The 20,395-nt window shown below is 41.6% G+C and overlaps 2 protein-coding genes across 2 annotated transcripts; both read left to right on the forward strand.

The window, feature by feature from the left end:
* The first annotated feature begins 3,881 nt into the window (after positions 1 to 3,881).
* On the forward strand, positions 3,882 to 4,499 carry LOC139838161 (uncharacterized). Its single transcript, XM_071827528.1, has one exon. It carries the CDS (start codon positions 3,882 to 3,884, stop codon positions 4,497 to 4,499), a length of 618 nt encoding a protein of 205 aa, XP_071683629.1.
* Positions 4,500 to 5,202: 703 nt separating this feature from the next.
* Positions 5,203 to 5,878, forward strand: LOC139838162 (uncharacterized). Its single transcript, XM_071827529.1, has 2 exons — positions 5,203 to 5,383; positions 5,541 to 5,878. Exons 1-2 carry the CDS (start codon positions 5,203 to 5,205, stop codon positions 5,876 to 5,878), a joined length of 519 nt encoding a protein of 172 aa, XP_071683630.1.
* The last annotated feature ends 14,517 nt before the right edge of the window (positions 5,879 to 20,395 follow it).

The raw sequence follows: 20,395 nt of genomic DNA on the forward strand, positions 1-20,395 counted from the left end.
CTTTGTATAGTTTTCCTTTTTTTGGTTGTGTTTTTCCTTTTGTGTGTTTGCAGTACTTGCTTGATTTTGCGCCATTCAAGCTAAGGGACAGCAATGGTAATCCATTACCGAGACAACCTTTTGATGTGATGTCTGCTGCTAAAATGTTCAAGCGTTATGTTCGGCCTAATGAAAATTTGCTGAAAGCAAAGTTGGTATGCTTTTTAATCTGAACCTCTTCATATTGCTGTAGTGAACTTCCTTTGTTTTTTTTTTGTTTTCACGTGCGTACTTCCTTTTTGTTAATTTCGGTTGTTGCTGAACAGATCATCATCCCTCATTTCATGCATGATCATCACTCTGTTTATGTTATGAACAAGTACACTGGTACGTTGGACATCCTTGACACTAGGAGGTATACTGGTCTGGCACATACTTCAAGGAGTCGGCACCATGAGGATCGTGTTGAGATTGTACGTGATTTTCTTTTCATCATTTATTTATTTACTTTTTCACTGCTATCATTTTTACTTTTTTTATGTGAACTCATTTGTTAATATAATGTGAACTTCCCAGTTATTTTCTTTTTATGTGTACTACTGCAACCATTCAAACTTTTTTGTCTGTACTGATATGTTTTTACAATATGAACTTCCTAGCTATTTTTTATATTTATTTAAACTGCTGAAACCATCTGACTGTGTGTGTTAATTTGATATGTTAGTACACTGTGAACTTCCCAGCTTTTTATATGTTTTTTAAACTGCTGAAACTATCTGTAGTGTGTGTGAACTGATATGTCAGTACTATGTGAACTTCCCAGCTTTTTCTTCCTTTTTTGTTTTTAAACTGCTGAAACCATTCACTTTTTGTTTTTTTTTGTTTTTGCAGATTAATAGGATGGTGGCCTTGTTAAAACAGGTGTATGGTGTTGCAGAATTTAACAAATATAATGGTAATATACAGTGGGATGTTGTTGCTGACAGGTGTTCATATCCAAAGACTCCGGCACAAGGGGCTAATGAGTGTGGCTTCTATGCTCTAAGAATTTGTGCTACATACGGTGGTGATAAGATTGCTGATAATATAAAAAACCAGGATGTAAGTGTAGTGCTGTGTTTTTTTCGCTGTATAGCTCTTTTGTCTTTTTTTTTACTGTTTTTCTTATGTTTTTTTTTTTGCATTCCTGATTGTCTACCAGCGGCGTGTTGAGGATTGGAAAGCTGAGTACATGTATCAGCTCCTATTTCATCCCAAGAATGAAATTCTGGCGGAGCAGTGGCCTAGTATGTTGAAAGATCTCATGCTGCTTATTGGTCTAGGTTCGCAGACAACCCAGCAATCATTGGGATCTGCATGATGATGATCTGATTCAATTTTTTCGCAATTAGTAGTTGATAGGATATTCAACATTTTTATTTTGTTGTTTTATTGAACTGAACTTCTCATTATGTGATTGAATTCAGGATACAGATGTAATTAGTGAGGATATGTTCTTTCTTTTTTCAAAACAGCAAGCTGTACAAAATCTGTGCTGTATTTTTTGTTATTAGTGAACTTCTCTGTCATCACAGTGTGAACTTCTTTTTTTTTTTTTTGCCAGTTCTGTGTGTAAAAGTATTCCCATATCCATTCGTTTTTCTCAATGCAAACTGTACTATTTTTATTCCTGTATATTCAGAAATGATTTTTCATGTAGGAACTTCTGTGAACATAAACTTGCTAATCTTTTTTCATTTATAAGCGAACTTCGTACTCACTCTATGTGAACTTCTTCATAAGCATTCTTATTACATCAACAATACTGAAACACAACCATAATTGTTCTCGGGGTGCTGATACAAAACATAAGGTTCAATAAAGTAAACTGGTACATAATTTTATTTTCATAGTAAGTTTTTCAGACTCAGTTGCTAAGACGTGTCACGAAGCAGCCGAGTTCTCTTGTTCCGTCGTAGAAGCAGAACATGCAGATATCTCCATCTTTTATTTCTGCACCCATGACTACATCTGGCCAATTTGTTGTCATCACTGCATTTCCAGTTGCAACTTTGTTTATCCTTACCCGTGTACCAACCCAGGCATTTGTGTTGGAGGTTATTGGAATTGTTGTTGGCTCCGTTAGATAATTCTTTAGGTGTTCTTCAGTGTATTCCTTATCGAAAGTCTGCATGAAAACACATGAAAGTGAATATCATAGCCATGTTCAGTGTATTCTGTAAGTGAACTTCACAGTTTCTTTTATCTGGACTTCAGTAAACATTTAAATATCGGAAGACTGTAATAAAGTTAGTAATACATGTTGGTTCAGCCAAAACATCATATGTAATACAGGTAGTGTACGAAAATAAGTTTTGTAAGTTGGTGTTTTTGGTATTACCATTTTGCCTCTCATGATGTTGTTCGTTGTCTTCCCCATCTTGCATACATAATATGGGATTGTTGGCTTGTAGTCAAGTACTTGCCTTTTGAGATGATCCAGATTTTCCTTGGTCATTTCAACTTCATTTCCAAAGTGACAGTGCTTGTCAAAGATTTCAAATCCATGAATAGTTGGACCTGCATAAAAAATAAGCACATTTTTAGTTCCATAAAGTATTTTTGAAAGCATTTCTATCTTTTTTTACCTCTTTTACAGGTCTCTTCATCGCTTTCGCTGTCGCTGAGGATGACGTACGATGGACCAGCAGCCATTCCTGTCACAAGATTCCAGCATAAAACATTTTTTGTACTAACAGGACCTCTGCACTTTTTTGAACTGAACTTCCACTTCTAGTCTGCATTTTCTGTTGTCTACATTTTAAACTCCAACTTCTTTTATTATATATTTTTTAAGTTTCCCAATCATAGTATACTAATGCCGGCTGGATACATGTTTGTAGATTTTAAAACCATCCAACTTATTTATTTTTTGTATATTGTTTTCCATTTCTTTTCACAAGTGAGCTTCTCGGGAGTTCTTATCTGAACTCCTCTTCTTGTTCATTAGTGTCTATTCCCCCCCACCCTCTGCCTAACATGATTTTATTTGATTTTTTTGATAGATCTATCGTATGCAAACCATTTTTTAAGTAATCTGTAAGGTATTTATTTTGTTAAGTTGTTAGATCTTGTTTTTTATACTAGTCTAGATTCAAAACCACGGCCATGAAGGATGAAAGAGAGGAAGATCCACGGCGATTCAATGAGTAGATGGGATGGGGATGGGTTAGACGCACCTTCTTTTGTTAGGTAATCCCTTCGCTTTTCTGATGCTGGATTACTTTTCTGTAGATCTTGCTAGACTTCTCTTCTTCTTCTTTTCTCTGTTCTTTGTTCTCCCTTTGCTCTTCCTTCGACTCCTTCTCCGTGGGATGTTTCTTCCGGCGGAACACCGTGCGATGGTTGAGTTTGTTTTGCGCCGAGTGGTGGTTTTTAGTGGGTTGGGCGTGGTTTGGTGGGTGGGGGGTGGTTGGTTGGTGTGGAACAGCTTTTTATTTTTTTCAGTGTTTTTACTCTGTGCGAACGTCTGCACTGTTATCACGTGAACTTCTTTGTAGTCTTTTTATGCTTTTGTTTTGTGCTTGCACGTGAACTCACAACTGGCCCCGGATAAGATCCTTTTTTGTTTGTTATCCCGCGTGATTTTTTTGTTTTTCTGTGGTTATCTCTCGGCTGTTTCTGTTTTGTTTGATTGGATATATATTGGTTTGTTCCCTGAATTTGTGGATCACGACGTCTGTTGTTACATTTCTGGAACTATAAATACATGTCTTTTTTCCTCTGTGTTTCGGTGCATATCAATCACTGATTCTTCTCCCTTTCTTTTTTCTTTTTCTGTGTGTTTTCTCTGTTTCACCGATTGCATGGCAAACCCTCCTTTTTCCCACGAGTACACATTCCCCTGCCATGGCACAACCACTATGAAGGTTTTGTACACAAATGCAGCAGCTAGTGTTGAGGAGTGGATCACCAATGCTGAAGCTTCCCTAGATTCTTCTGCTAGGAAGATTGTTGGTCTTGATGTTGAGTATGATAAACTCAGTGGAACCTATTTCAATCCGAAGAAAGCTGCTGTGATCCAGCTATGTGTTGGCACTGATGTTCTTGTGTACCACATATGCCATGCTGATGAGAGGAGTGAAAAGTTGTATGATTTCTTTCATGGCTATAGGTACACTTTTGCTGGGTTTTGCGTCGTAGAAGACCGCACCATTCTGTCACGTTCAAAGTACTATGTTCATAATTTGAAGGATATCCAGGCAATATGGAGAGATCCGGACAACAGGAAGAGAACTCAAGGTCTGAAGGATGTTGCTGGAGCTATTATAGATCCAATCTATTTTGAGATGAAGGATGGTTTTGGAAGGGCAGAGCACAGGATGTGGGCTGATCCGCCGCCTCTACCGCCTAAGCATTTGGAATATGCTGCACGGGATGCATATGCCACGTATGAGGTTTTTCGGAGGCTGGATGTGTTTGAGAGGGGCTTCTTCTCCTTATTCAAACATCCCGAGAAGAAGCGTGGCAGGGATTGGTGAAGATTTTAGTTTTGTAGGGACATTTTTATTTTTATTTTTTCTATGATCAGATTGTAATCGTTTACTTTACCTACATTTTTCTTTAGGTTTTATGTTTAAGAGAACTCCTTAGTTGGTTAGATCTGAACTTCGCAGTCATAAATTTCTCTTTTCCTTTGTGTTTCCCTTCCCTTTTATTCATTTTATAATACAATGAAGATGTCCCTATTTACTTTTTTTGCAATCCTATATGTTGTCTGTTCATTTTTTTAACAATTCAGTACCTTTCACGTATGAATAGTATGTGAGAACTTCGCAGCTGTTGATATCTGAACTCCTTTTTTCTTGCATGTGTGTTCCTGATTAATTTTTATACGAACTTTTTTTCACACCGTCATACATAGTTAACTTCACGGATAATCGGCTGTGAACTTCCTACTATTTTTTTTAATCAACATTTTACGTGAACAACTGCCTAGCAGTTGAATTACCCGGATAAGGTCCTTTTTGTTTTTGTTATCCCGCAGAATTTTTGTTTTCTTGTTATCTCCATCGGCTGTTCTATTTATTTGTTTTGGATATATACTGTTTGTTTCCTGAATTCGTGGATCACGACGTGTTTGTTACATCTCAATCTATAAATACAGGTCTTTTCTTTTTCTGGCTCGGTGTACGTGAATTACCAATTGCTTCTTCTTTCTTTTCTTCTGTCCACCGATTTTGCATGGCAAACGCTCCTTTTTCCCACGAGTACACATTCCCCTGCCATGGCACAACCACTTTGAAAGTTCTGTACACGAATTCAGCAGCTAGTGTTGAGGAGTGGATCACCAATGCTGAAGGTTCCCTCGATTCTTCTGCTAGGAAGATTGTTGGTCTTGATGTTGAGTATGACAAACTCAGTGGTACCTATTTCAATCCGAAGAAAGCTCTTTGTGATCCAGCTATGTGTTGGCACCGATGTTCTTGTGTACCACATATGCCATGCTGATGAGAGGAGTGAAAGTTTGGTTGAGTTTCTTCATGGCTTTAGGTACATTTTTGCTGGTTTTTGCACCACAGAAGACTGCAAAGTTCTCTCACGTTCAAATCTCTATGTTCATAATCTGAAGGATATCCAGGAAATATGGAGAGATCCGGACAAAAAGAAGAAACTTCAAGGCCTGAAGGATGTTGCTGGAGCTATTATAGATCCAATCTATTTTGAGATGAAGGATGGTTTTGGAAGGGCAGAGCACAGGATGTGGGCTAATCCGCCGCCTCTACCGCCTAAGCATTTGGAATATGCTGCACGGGATGCATATGCAACGTACGAGGTTTATCGAAGGCTGGATTTGTTTGAGAGGGGCTTCTTCTCCTTATTCAAACATCCCGAGAAGAAGCGTGGCAGGGATTGGTGAAGATTTTAGTTTTGTAGGGACATTTTTCTTTTTATTTTTTCTATGATCAGATTGTAATCGTTTATTTTCCCCTACATTTTTCTTTTTTAGGTTTTATGTTTAAGAGAACTCCTTAGTTGGCTAGATCTGAACTTCGCATCATATGTTTTTTTTTAACTTTGTGTTTCCCTTCCCTTTTATTCATTTTTATAATACAATGAAGATGTCCCTATTTACTTTTTTTGCAATCCTATATGTTGTCTGTTCATTTTATTTAACAATTCAGTACCTTTCACGTCTGAATAGTATGTGAGAACTTCGCAGCTGTTGATATCTGAACTCCCTTTTTTCTTGCATGTGTGTTCCTGTTTAATTTTTATACGAACTTTTTTTTCACACCGTCATACATAGTGAACTTCGCGGATAATCGGCTGTGAACTTCCTACTGTTTTTTTTTAATCAACATTTTACGTGAACAACTGTCTAGCAGTTGAATTACGATATATTTATTCTCACAACATCCTGTGTAGAGGTTTAAAATAAATGATATTTATGAAAATTCCTGTTCTTTACAATTTGGATCAGCAGTAGCATGAACAAATAGTGAACTTCAGCAGTATATTTATTCTACACAATGTAACCAACTACATATTGTTTCAGTATGAACTATTCTTTTTTTTTTCCTTTTTTGTGTCTACCTCTTCCTGGTACTCCTTCTTATAGCTGCTGGTGTAGTTTGTGTTTTCTCCTTGTTCTTCTCCTTGCTTCTATCTTCCATTGTGTTGCTATCATTTTCTGTTGACTGCAGGTGTAATAGCTGTTCCTCAAGCTGCCTTCTTGCGCAAGTTCTAGAGTTGTGTCCCCTTATCTTATTGCATGTACCACAAGCTTTCACCCCTTTTGGTTTCATTGTCGCACCATCACTTCTTTGTCGCTCAACAATCTGTTGTTGTAGTATCTTTTCCCTGTTGGGGCATGTTGATGCGTAGTGTCCTAGCCTTAGGTTGCACACGCTGCATTTCCTTTGTCCTCCCGTTTTATTTAAGTTTTGCAGTTTGCTCTCCACATCTGGTGTTTTCTGTGTATCTTCTTGCTCAGTGATATCTTCATCCTCATCTTCTTGCTCATATTCTTCATCATCCGTCTCATCTTCGAAGCATTCACCCTCATCTGTGTCCAGTTTTTCCTCTTCATCATTCTACGGAATGTCTTTGGCGAGCAAGCAAGTTTCTTATGCGCACCTTGATATTTGCTGAAGATGCTGTAGGCCCATACACCTTCTTATGTGTTTCCAAGAGTGTTTTAGCCAGCTGCCTTGCCTTGCAGGTTCTGGAATTGTGGCCATTAATTTTATTGCATGTTCCGCATAATATTGTACCTTTCGGTCTCCCGTATTCATCTAGTTCTGGTTCCGGGCGGGCAGGTGCAGGGGGTTTGCATTTTCCATTCCTCCTTGCAGCATCTGTAGTCTTGCTTCCTTTTGTTATTGCAAGTAGTGGAGGCTGTATATCTGCATATGGATCATTGTCCTCAGTCTGAGGAATGTTGTTGTGCTCGCCAGTTTCTCGTGTTGTGTTTTCTTGGTTCGATGACTGCTCATTGTTCTCCATCTCTGCATCCTCATTATTCTCCATCTCTGCATCCTCATTATTCTCCGGCTCTGCATCCTCATTGTCCAGGTTTGTATTGGCATCTCTGAAGGCAGATAATGCTATTTGGAATTTTGCTTCCGAAGTGCATCCTTTGTTTATAATTTTAACTGCTTCACCGTAAAGGATTGTTCTGCCCGTATTCAATTGAAGTCCCATCGTCTGTTGTTGTCCTGTAGTCTCTGCGGTTGTAATCAGGGTTTGTCACTGCATCTTTGGTGTATCTCTGGAGTATATACTTGCTTGGTATCTCATCCAGGCGTAGGTGCTCAAAGACAGCTATGACATGGTGGCAGAACAACCCTGTGTGTGCATAAAGTTAACATTAGCTCGGTTAATTTTTTTATTTTTTCGTGTCAACAATTACTTTTTTATATGCATCTGTAGTGTAATACAACCAAAAGCAATTGCTGAAAGAGGCTTTTTTTTTACCTGTATGTTCCCACAGTTTACATTCGCATTCATAGCGGCCTTCAACTTCATCTGCTAGCACTCTGAACTCATGTCTTGACCAAGCGAATTCTTTACTCTGATTGTAGTGATGCACAAGGTAAATGTTGGGATTATCCTGGGAAGTATTAATGCGGAAAGCTGTGCTGTGATATTGCCGCTCCCGGAAACCGAGTACACTGCCCGTGTGTACTTATCCATAACCTGTGCCTCGAAGCCATACCTGGTGACTGTTTTCCTTGTGCCCTGCAATTTTGATTTTTGTCGGTGGAAAAGTCATTTGCTTTTGAACATGAAACATAAGATAACTTTTATATAGATATATGAACCCCAGAACTAAACAGATGTGAACTTCCATAACATGTGCATACTTTTTTTTCTCGAAAACAGATGACACTTTTTGTGTACAGAAGAACCCCTGACCAAACAGTTGTGAACTTCCATAACATCTGCATAGTCTTTTTCCTTTTTTTTATGTTCTCATCCTATGTGTTTCCAAATTATTGAAGCATATTTTTTTTCATTAATATAAAAAAGGAAATCGATCACTCACCGTTGATGCATTTGCCTCTGCATTCTCTGCTTCATGCCTTGCCTGTATGCAGTTGTTAACTTGCTTAGCAAAAATGTGGAGGTTGTCTCGTTCAGTGACAAAACCCCTTTTCAAAGACAAAGTTCATGCTCTCGCTTCTACGTGTTGAAGTCATGCGTGCACGTAAAACTTCCTTCCAAAGTAAGCTGATATCCACAATTTCCTTTCAGCCCATAAGTTAATCATGACATTTATATCATGCAGATTGTACTCTTCAATCAAAGCCTTCCACGCATCTTCAAACTCAGATGGCATTAGGGGATGGTTCAAAATTGCGATCAGCTTATCCTTCAAGTCAGGGAATAGTTTATAAAGCTTCTTCAGCGGGTCCTTATGCTTGTTCATTATGTGCCATCTACAGAACTTATGTAGAGTCCGTTTGAAAATTTTAGGTATTGCTTTCGTCATTGCTGGGCATTGATCTGAGCAATTATTAGGAAAAAACACATCAGGTATAATGCAAGCAAACTTCACAAAAACAAAACAAAGGTGAACTTCAGCAAATTAAATATCTTTTATTTTTTCGTGTTGCAGGGGTGTAAACATCTGAACTTCGTGTGTTTTTGTTATGAACTACAACTGAAGGTACAAACAGGAGTATAGATTCTGATTTTCTGCAAACCTGTAAGTATGCAGATTGGTTGTTTACCGCCCATGCATTCAAGGAATCTGCTGAATACCCATTTGAAGGACTCCTCTGACTCGTTTCCCATCAACGCAACACCAAAGATTGTTGACTGCAAGTGGTTGTTTACGCCGACAAATACTGCAAGGGGCAAGTGGTGCTTGTTCGACTTGTAAGTAGTATCGAAAGTTATGCAATCTCCAAAATCTGCATATGCTGCCCTCGAGCTAGCATTAGACCAGAAAACATTTTCCAATCTGTTTTCGTCATCAACCTTGTAGTCATAGAAGAAATTTTCATTCTCCTTCTTCATGTCTTCAAAGAATTTGAACATATTCTGCACCTCATTCATGGACTCCTTCCTCGTGTTTTCTGCTTTCCTGCAAAAAGAAATTTGTTGTTATTTTTCTTTTTTTGTTTTGCTTTTTTCTTTCCCCTGTTTTTCATGTAAGTTTTCATTTTATATATAAAGGAGGGGGTGGGAGGGGGGGGGAGTACTTACATGTTTAGTATGTCTCTGTTGTGGCAGCCAATCTTATCACGGCCACCATGCAGCCTTGTAAGCAGGCCCATTATGTTTACATGTTTTATATTGCTGAACTGAAGGTCTTTTACCAACCCCTTCAATGTTGGATCCACCTTTTTGTGAGAACGCATGGAAACTAGCATTGATGGGCTTAACAGCAGGGTATGGTTGTGCTGAAGTGTAATGTCCTTGACAATGCAGGTACCATCACTCCTCTCTTTCAATCTCATAAAGGCCTTGCACCCAGTTCTTTTGGTCATCTTGTCACGCTGTCGGTCTTCCTCGTTGACACTTTGGCGGTGTGCACCTTCTCGTACACATCTCAAGTAACGCCTGCTCTTGTTGTGCTGTCCTTTCCTTATCCCAAACCCTGTGTGCTTTGCATATGTATTGTAAAATACATATGCGTCTTTGAATGTGCTAAATTCTTGACCAATGGATGGTATCAGGTCCGGATCAAGATCTGCAGCCTGCAAATTGCCACGGTTTTGTTATTGCATTTTTTTTTTGTTTTTACATATGTTATTTGTATGTTAACTTCAGGAAATAGGTCAAGTGAACTTCCTAAAATTTAATAAAAAATAAGAACATGGACTTCTTAAAGTCATCTGAACTTTTTTTCACAGAAAAACTGTTGCACATGAATATCGAGAACATATCAAATATACATTTCATATAATAAACCGAGCATGTGAACTTCCTAAAAATCAGCTGAACTTTTATCATGGATATAGGGTTCACGAACTTTCCAAATCATATCAACTGTTTTTTCTAAAGATATAGCATGTGAACTTCCATGCAAATTTGTCTAAAAAAAATGAGTGTAAGAGTGAAATTTTTATCAGCAAAATATAAATTGAACTTACGTGTGTGTATGTTCGCAGCTCTGCAGGGGTGGCTCTATCATCTGGTACTATGGGGCATGGCGGTGTGACTTTTGGTACATGGCAGAGTGGATCTCGAGGCGGCATATGACTTGATTGAGTGCCTCGACGATCTTGGTGTATGTTGTCACTTTGACCATCCCCATAACTGCGTTCGTTGGAAGCATCACTGCTAGAAGACGACTTTTGCCCACTGTCCCTGTTCACATCGTTGCTTCCAGCTGCGGTTGTTGTAGATGTACTTGTAGATTGCCGTTTTCGTGGCTGACGGAACGTTGCATTACTAGCAAATATCTCCTCAGTGCACTTTATTGGAGAACGGGGTTTTTTCGGTGGACCTGACCAACACATAATATCCTCATCATCGTCTCTTGATGTTGTGGTATCCCGCTTCCTTTTGCTGTTATCCATATCATCTTGTTCTTGGATTTTCTGATTGAAATTCCTTTCAACGGCAGCAGCATTTGTCTTTCTCTTGGGATTGCGGAACAACTGGCTGGATAAATGAAACTGGCTCATCACAGCATATGGGAGTCATTGGAGGCTTTTTAGGGCCTGACCAAATTGATTATCTCGTAAATCACTGCCTCGTTCTGATTCTTTGCCTGCGTGCGAACCTGGTAAGTTTTTTAACATGTGAACTTCTTGAACATTGGGACTAGAACTTTTATACATAAAACTTTGTCTGATGTCTTCAAAAAACTAAAACAAGTAAAGTTAACCGCTAAACAATGTAATATGAACTTCCAGCATACATGCACCTGCATACTTATTTTTTCATTTTACTGTTTTTATTTTTTATAACTGAAGTGAACTCCAGGAAACTGTTTTTAAGAACTTCTCAGTAAAAGACATAAGTTTTCTTTTTCCTACAATAGACTCTGCAGGAGAATATGTGAACTTCCAGTTTAAATTTGGTTTTTGTTTATACTGATGGACAGAAAAAGCAGTTAAATAGTTATGTGAACTTCCAATATAAATTCATATGAACCTTTTAAGGAGAATATAAATTGGTCGTTTTGTAAATGAGTTATGTGAACTTCCATTATGAATCATTATGAACTTTTTTTTCACTAGAATCTAAAGTGCTCCTTTTTTTTTTTTTTTTGGTTTTGCAGTGAGCACAAAGCAGTATATGAGTTATGTGAACTTCTGGTTTTTTTTTTTTGTACCTTATCTGCCTCCAGTGCTAGCGTCTTGAAGGAGCTTGGTCGGATTGATGTTGAAGCATGTTCCAATGATCTGCCTCTAATTGGAGCCATTAAGCTGCTTTGTAGGGAATGCGGATCTCGTCGGGCTATAGACGAATTGCGGCGAGTAACGAGGCGGGATCTCGCTGTTCTCCGCCGCTGGCTCCTTTGCGTCAGCTACCGCCGCCGTTCGCCTCCGTCGCGTGCTCCCTCGCGTCGGCTGCCGCCGCCGCTCACTCGCCCGCGCCGACGAGGTAGGAGGCTTCAACGTCTTCGCTTCCGTCGCGTGCTCCCTCGCGTCGGCTCCCGCCGCCGCTCACTCGCCCGCGCCGATGAGGTAGGAGGCTTTGAACGTCTTCGTGTCCGTCGCGAGCTCCCTCGTGTCGGCTCCCGCCGCCGCTCGCTCGCCCGCGCCGACGAGGTAGGAGGTGGAGGTGCGGAGCTGGTTGATCTCCGCTTGAGGCGGGGCGCGGTGTTTTTACGAGGAGGACGTGGGAAGCTCGCTTCGTTCACGAATCGGTATCTGTCGGGAGTCGGGACGTGGGAAGTTCGGTTGGGTATCGGTCGGGACGGGGGAAGAAACCGAGTGGGATTAGGGGGGGGGGGGGGGGAGCTATTCTAGAACCACTCTTAAGGGGGGTTCGAGAATAGTTGGGCTCTATATATATCTTTACTATTAAATTGCTAACCGTTGTTGGTACGTGTACGTCGCGGCTGTTCACCGTGTCGAATGTTCCCGCGAGCACATATGGGCCGAGGCCCGAAAAAGCTCTGAAACGTTTTCCTCATTAGCATGGAGGCGGGGCAGCGACGACTCGGACCAGAACGGCGGCGGCAGGGACGAGGGCCTTACGCGACGGAATACATCAGTTCCCGGCCGGAGGGGCGCTCCTACCGGTGGCCTCCCGTTGGTGGTCGCCTGCCAAAGTTGGTGCTCCACGATCTCATGTTGCCGGCCTTGTCTCCGAGCTGCCGCGATGGCACTAGAACCAGAACAAAACAATTTTTTTTATTCGATTCACCACACAAAAAATAGATGCAGAAAAGGAAGCCATAAAAAATTGATTCACCACACAAAAATCGATCCAAGAAAACTAACCCACTCCGTCATGCTAGAAGTAGCAGGAGCTCCCCGCAAAATCAATCCAGTAATCTGGCTCACCACCAACGTCTGCTCTTAATCTTGCTGCGGCGCCTCATCTCCGTTCAAAGCAGCAAGAGAGGCCACAACTGCCTAGGTCCTCGCCATCCAGTAGTAACGTTGATTCCTCCGGTCCCTCAGCCGTGTGCGCCATCTCCTACCGTCCGGCAGCTGCTAATACAGTCTCCTTCGACGAGGCTGTCCTTCTTACACCGATGTCCAGCCGATCCAACTGCTGCTCTCTTGTCCGGCAGCTCCTCCAGCTCTCATCCATGTCTGATCCGATCCAACTGCTGCTCTCTTGTCCGGCAGCTCCTCCAGCTCTCATCCATGTCTGATCTGGGAATTTCGGAATTGGCAAGAGGAAGGGAGAAGCTCGGTGAGGAAACTGCATCAGGACAAAAGCTGACTCCTGGGTCCCACAAACAGTGCTAAATACTGGAGTAGACTGAGTCAACATTTTACTAGCTGGGTTGTCCAGACTAGGAGGGGGTGGTATGCTTTTTTCTGTTGTTGAAGATTTTCCTTTTCTGCTTCTATTTTCATACAAAACAAGTAAAATGAGTGTTTGAAGAGATTTTAAAAGGGCAAAATATGTCTAAATTAAAAATAATTTTGCAAATATTAAGGCAAAATAGTCACCGGCACTAGGGTTGGGTTGCCATGTCCGTATATAGAACAATGGCTATAGATGACACACACGAGATCCCGAGGAATTGAATTTATCCTCATTGTTATGTATGAGTTTTTTGTGGGAGAATGATGTCGTTTGATGTTGATAGTGTCTTTGCTATCACTGCTTCTGGTTTGCTTCCTCGATGAAGATGTTGTTACAGAGAATGACAACGCCGACACTGGTCAATTGGCTTAAATCGTTAGGACATTTTCTTTGTTGCGTGTTTTTGAATCGACGTGATGTTCACTATTGCATTGTAAAAAAAGTAGGCTCAATTAAGGACTCCATACCATTTAGATTCGATTCAAGCAAGAAATGCAACATATGAAATGTTGTTCACTTAATTTAATATGATCGTAGCAACGCACGGGTTTTGTGCTAGTATGTATATGTATATATATCGACGCGGATTTTCTACCTAGGGTGATAGCTGTGCATAGGCTTGAAATCATCCGATATTTCCTCATGATTCGTGCTGCCGTTGAAGTCCGTTAGCTGTATCCGTCCATGACAACGAAAAAACAACTGTCCCTTTCGCACGATGAGCCATCCGCCATGTGGTCGTCAGAAGGCCCACTAGTACGGCGCATGCATCCCAGCTCCATTCAAGATCCATTCTCGTCTAGCTTCCAAGAAAAATTCATTGACCGATTCTTTTTTCTCTAGCCAATTCACATATCCACTCAATACTTAAACATAGATTGCAAGGTTCTTGCATGTTTATTCATTGTCAAGGTAAATCCAATGGAGCATCCTGTAAAATTCTGGATCGAAACAAAAAATGCTCAGCTCACGAAATCTATAAATAAACCAATATCAGTCTCCTTGCCCACCGGCGAGGTCGAGCTGCCGATGTAGAAGCCTATCACCATTAGCTGCCAAATTTTAGCTCGATGAGCACACCAACATTTTCAGAAAGAAAAGAAACTCATTCCTTTAGAGAAATAAGGACCATGTACAGATTACAGACTTCATAAAAACTTTGAATATGAAGAAAAGGAGAATAAACCCATCTGCCTCTCTAGTTTTGTGAGAGAAGATATACTAGACAAATGGAACAACATGGATCGGAGACATGAACATGACAAAAGAAATAGTTAATGGATTGAAAATCCATCACTGGGAACAGAAAAGGGATAAAATTTGATTGCCTTCCGAAACCTGGAACGAATAACTTGATTTAGGAACGACCATGTAAAACCAACTAGTAATCTCATCGACGACCGTTTCACACACACGAATGGAATAAAAAACAAGATCGCAGGTTAGGATCTTGGATCCTTCAGCTACTCCACAGACACAACATGACATATCTGAAGAACAAATATAGATCGAAAATCTCGCCCCGAAGATCTCGTACGAGCGCTGCCGCACACATGATGCTCACGGTGGATCCGTGGTGTCATGGTGGCTGTGTCGCGGATGAAGAAGAAGCCGGTGATGAGGCCCACGTGAGACCACGTCCGGCACAACCTAAATCCACCACGGCCGAGCATATCCGGCACCTAATCCCACGATGAGCTAGACGGCTCCGCTGCGTCTCCATCAATCCCCGCCTCCCAGCATCACTCCAAGCCAATCGTGTTCATCTCGTATTTCCATCTTTGGTTGGCCACGGTTTGGGGATGGGGAAAAAAGCACAAAAAAACACAAACCTCATGTATTTCAATAATGGTTGTAAATATTAACCGCACAAATCTGAGCGGAAGAATCATATTCCTAAACAATGGGCAGCAGTTAGATCGAGCAAAATCTTCAATACTCCGTATTAGAAAAATTTACGGGGGGAAATCTCTTTGCAAAAACAATGGAAGATCAGATAATCTATCAAAAGCCACGCGCATCAGAAAAACTCCAGCGCGGATGACTGCCTACGCGTGTGGCCGTGCTTGCCGGCAAGTTGCCTACGCGGCTGGCAGAGATTCTCCGGCAATCCGCCCTGGCCGCCCGGTGCTGCTCCCTCCCTGCTGCTGGTCCATGCACCTTCCCCGCACTGATTCCACCCGGAATGCTCCCTTAAACTTGTTTTTCTAAGGATCATCATGGCAGGCAGATGTGAACAAGGCTGAAGAGTGCAGTACTAAACTCACTATCTCAAACACTAAACTGCTGGAAATCCAAGAGGAGAGAGAAGAAATCAAGGAAAAAGAGATACCCAAGAAATCAAGATCTGGATTAATCGAGTGGAGATCAGCAGAAATATTAATAAATATAAAAAGAATGACTGCCTTCGCGATCTGGGTCGGGAATCATGTAGAAAAGTAAGAACACGGTACATAGATAAACAAGTCATCAGAATCCAGATGAAAAAAAATCAAACGGCCGGCCGCCAGCCCATTTCCTCCTGCACGCAACACCGCCCCGTGGAACGAGCGGCCGCCTCGCCTCTACCCGCACGGTGAGGTGAAGGCCGCCGCGCCATGGAGGGAGCAGGGCAGGGCCGTCGGGCCGCCGAGCCGTGGAGGACAGACGCGGGGATGAGCGGCTAGTCCGTGGATGGAGCAGCGGTGGGCGGCGCCTGGTGTGGGGATGAGTTGAAAATGAGAGTTGGGGGACGGGATTAGGAGAGAGAGATAGGATAGGGACAAGGTGGACTACACTCGTCGGGTAGGTGGTGTGCGGGGATGGATGGTAACGCCGTTAGTTTAGATGTAGGGCTGAAAATGCTCTATATGCAAATTCAATGGTTGGATGGGGGTGCATAGCTACACCCCATGGTAGCCCACTATTTTCCATATATATATATATATATATATATATAGAGCCCAACTATTCTCGAACCCCCCTTAAGAGTGGTTCTAGAATAGCTATTCTAGAACCCCCCCTAATCCCACTCGGTTTCTTCCCCCGTCCCGACCGATACCCAACCGAACTTCCCACGTCCCGACTCCCGACAGATACCGATTCGTGAACGAAGCGAACTTCCCACGTCCTCCTCGTAAAAACACCGCGCCCCGCCTCGAGCGGAGATCAACCAGCTCCGCACCTCCACCTCCTACCTCGTCGGCGCGGGCGGCGGCGGCGGCGGAGCCGACGCGAGGGAGCTCGCGACGGACACGAAGACGTTCAAAGCCTCCTACCTCGTCGGCGCGGGCGAGTGAGCGGCGGCGGGAGCCGACGCGAGGGAGCACGCGACGGAAGCGTAGACGTTGAAGCCTCCTACCTCGTCGGCGGGGGCGAGTGCGCGCCGGCGGCAGCCGCCGCGAGGGAGCACGCGACGGAGGAACGGCGGTAGGCGACGCAAAGGAGCCAGCGGCGGAGAACAGCGAGATCCCGCCTCGTTACTCGCCGCAATTCGTCTATAGCCCGACGAGATCCGGATTCCCTACGGCGGTTAATGGCTCCAATTAGAGGCGGATCATCGGAACATGCTTCAACATCAATCCGACCAAGCTCCTTCAAGACGCTAGCACCGGAGGCGGATAAGGTACAAAAAAACCAGAAGTTCACATAACTCATATCTTGCTTTGTGCTCACCGCAAAACCAAAAAAAAGGAGCACTTTAGATTCTAGTGAAAAAAAAGTTCATAATGATTCATAATGGAAGTTCACATAACTCATTTACAAAACGACCAATTTATATTCTCCTTAAAAGGTTCATATGAATTTATATTGGAAGTTCACATAACTATTTAACTGCTTTTTCTGTCCATCAGTATAAACAAAAACCAAATTTAGGCGGAAGTTCACATATTCTCTGCAGAGTCTATTGTAGGAAAAAGAAAACTTATGTCTTTTCTTGAGAAGTTCTTAAAAACAGTTTCCTGGAGTTCACTTCAGATTATAAAAAATAAAAACGATAAAATGAAAAAATAAGTATGCGGGTGCATGTATCTTTGGAAGTTCATATTACATTGTTTAGCGGTTAACTTTACTTGTTTTAGTTTTTGAAGACATCACACAAAGTTTTATGTATAAAAGTTCTAGTCCCAATGTTCAAGAAGTTCACATGTTAAAAAACTTACCGGAGTTGCTCTTTGCAGGGCAAAGAATCGAGAGCAAAGGACGACGAGATAATCAGTGGTCGAGGCCCTAAAAGCCTCCAATGACTCCCATATGCTGTGATGAGCCAGTTTCATTTATCCAGCCAGTGTTCCGCAATCCCAAGAGAAAGACAAATGCTGCTGCCGTTGAAAGGAATTTCAATCAGAAAATCCAAGAACAAGATGACATGGATAACAGCAAAAGGAAGCGGGATACCACAACATCAAGAGACGATGATGAGGATATTATGTGTTGGTCAGGTCCACCGAAAAAACCCCGTTCTCCAATAAAGTGCACTGAGGAGATATTTGCTAGTAATGCAACGTTCCGTCAGCCACGAAAACGGCAATCTACAAGTACATCTACAACAACCGCAGCTGGAAGCAACGATGTGAACAGGGACAGTGGGCAAAAGTCGTCTTCTAGCAGTGATGCTTCTGAACAGCAACGCAGTTATGGGGATGGTCAAAGTGACAACATACACCAAGATCGTCGAGGCACTCAATCAAGTCATATGCCGCCTCGAGATCCACTCTGTCATGTACCAAAAGTCACACCGCCATGCCCCATAGTACCAGATGATAGAGCCACCCCTGCAGAGCTGCGAACATACACACACGTAAGTTCAATTTATATTTTGCTGATAAAAATTTCACTCTTACACTCATTTTTTTTAGACAAATTTGCATGGAAGTTCACATGCTATATCTTTAGAAAAAACAGTTGATATGATTTGGAAAGTTCGTGAACCCTATATCCATGATAAAAGTTCAGCTGATTTTTAGGAAGTTCACATGCTCGGTTTATTATATGAAATGTATATTTGATATGTTCTCGATATTCATGTGCAACAGTTTTTCTGTGAAAAAAGTTCAGATGACTTTAAGAAGTCCATGTTCTTATTTTTTATTAAATTTTAGGAAGTTCACTTGACCTATTTCCTGAAGTTAACATACAAATAACATATGTAAAAACAAAAAAAAATGCAATAACAAAACCGTGGCAATTTGCAGGCTGCAGATCTTGATCCGGACCTGATACCATCCATTGGTCAAGAATTTAGCACATTCAAAGACGCATATGTATTTTACAATACATATGCAAAGCACACAGGGTTTGGGATAAGGAAAGGACAGCACAACAAGAGCGAGGCGTTACTTGAGATGTGTACGAGAAGGTGCACACCGCCAAAGTGTCAACGAGGAAGACCGACGGCGTGACAAGATGACCAAAAGAAGCTGGGTGCAAGGCCTTTATGAGATTGAAAGAGAGGAGTGATGGTACTGCATTGTCAAGGACATTACACTTCAACACAACCATACCCTGCTGTTAAGCCCATCAATGCTAGTTTTCATGCGTTCTCACAAAAAGGTGGATCCAACATTGAAGGGGTTGGTAAAAGACCTTCGGTTCGGCAATATAAAACATGTAAACATAATGGGCACCTTACAATGCTGCATGGTGGCCGTGATAAGATTGGCTGCCACAACAGAGACATACTAAACATGTAAGTACTCCCCCCCCCTCCCACCCCCTCCTTTATATATAAAATGAAAACTTACATGAAAAACAGGGGAAAGAAAAAAGCAAAACAAAACAAGAAAACTAACACCAAATTTCTTTTTGCAGAAAGCAGAAAACACGAGGAAGGAGTCCATGAATGAGGTGCAGAATATGTTCAAATTCTTTGAAGACATGAAGAAGGAGAATGAAAATTTCTTCTATGACTACAAGGTTGATACGAAAACAGTGGAAAATGTTTTACGGTCTAATGCTAGCTCGAGGGCAGCATATGCAGATTTTGGAGATTGCATAACTTTCGATACTACTTACAAGTCGAACAAGCACCACTTGCCCCTTGCGGTATTTGTCGGCGTAAACAACCACTTGCGATCAACAATCTTTGGTGTTGCGTTGATGGGAAACGAGTCGAGGAGTCCTTCAAATGGGTATTCAAGATTCCTTGAATGCATGGGCGGTAAACAACCAATCTGCATACTTACAGGTTTGCGAAAATCGAATCTATACTCCTGTTTGTACCTTCAGTTGTAGTTCATAACAAAAACACACGAAGTTCGAGATGTTTACACCCCTGCAACACGAAAAAATAAAAGATATTTAATTTGCTTTGAAGTTCACCTTTGTTTTGTTTTTGTGAAGTTTGCTTGCATTATACACGATGTGTTTTTTCCTAATAATTGTTCAGATCAATGCCCAAAGCAATGACGAAAGCAATACCTAAAATTTTCAAACGGACTCTACATAAGTTACGTAGATGGCACATAATGAACAAGCATAAGGACCCGCTGAAGAAGCTTTATAAACTATTCCACGACTTGAAGGATAAGTGATCGCAATTTTGAACCATCCCCTAATGCCATCGAGTTTGAAGATGTGTGGAAGGCTTTGATTGAAGAGTACAATCTGCATGATATAAATGTCATGATTAACATATGGGCTGAAAGGAAATTGTGGATATCGACTTCTTGGAAGGAAGTTTTACGTACGCATGACTTCAACACGAGAAGCGAGAGCATGAACTTTGTGCTGAAAAGGGGTTTTGTCATCGAACGAGACAACCTCCACATTTTTGCTAAGCAAGTTAACAAGCGCATACGAGCAAGGCATGAAGCGAGAGAATGCGAGGCAAATGCATCAACGGTGAGTGATCGATTTCCTTTTTTATATTAATGAAAAAATATGCTTCAATAATTTGGAAACACATAGGATGAGAACATAAAAAAGGAAAAAGACTATGCGAGATGTTATGGAAGTTCACAAGCTTGTTTGGTCGGGGGTTCTTACGTACACAAAAAGTGTC

The sequence above is a fragment of the Lolium perenne genome, chromosome 3 (assembly GCF_019359855.2).
Source record: "Lolium perenne isolate Kyuss_39 chromosome 3, Kyuss_2.0, whole genome shotgun sequence".
Taxonomy (NCBI): Eukaryota; Viridiplantae; Streptophyta; class Magnoliopsida; order Poales; family Poaceae; genus Lolium; species Lolium perenne.

What these genes read in the sequence shown, in the direction of transcription:
- LOC139838161 (XM_071827528.1), top strand. Translation starts at nt 3,882, where the DNA reads ATGAAGGTTTTGTACACAAATGCAGCAGCTAGTGTTGAGGAGTGGATC.
- LOC139838162 (XM_071827529.1), top strand. Translation starts at nt 5,203, where the DNA reads ATGGCAAACGCTCCTTTTTCCCACGAGTACACATTCCCCTGCCATGGC. An exon ending in TGAGTATGACAAACTCAGTG is followed by an intron (nt 5,384 to 5,540) that starts GTACCTATTTCA and finishes TTTGCACCACAG; the next exon opens with AAGACTGCAAAGTTCTCTCA.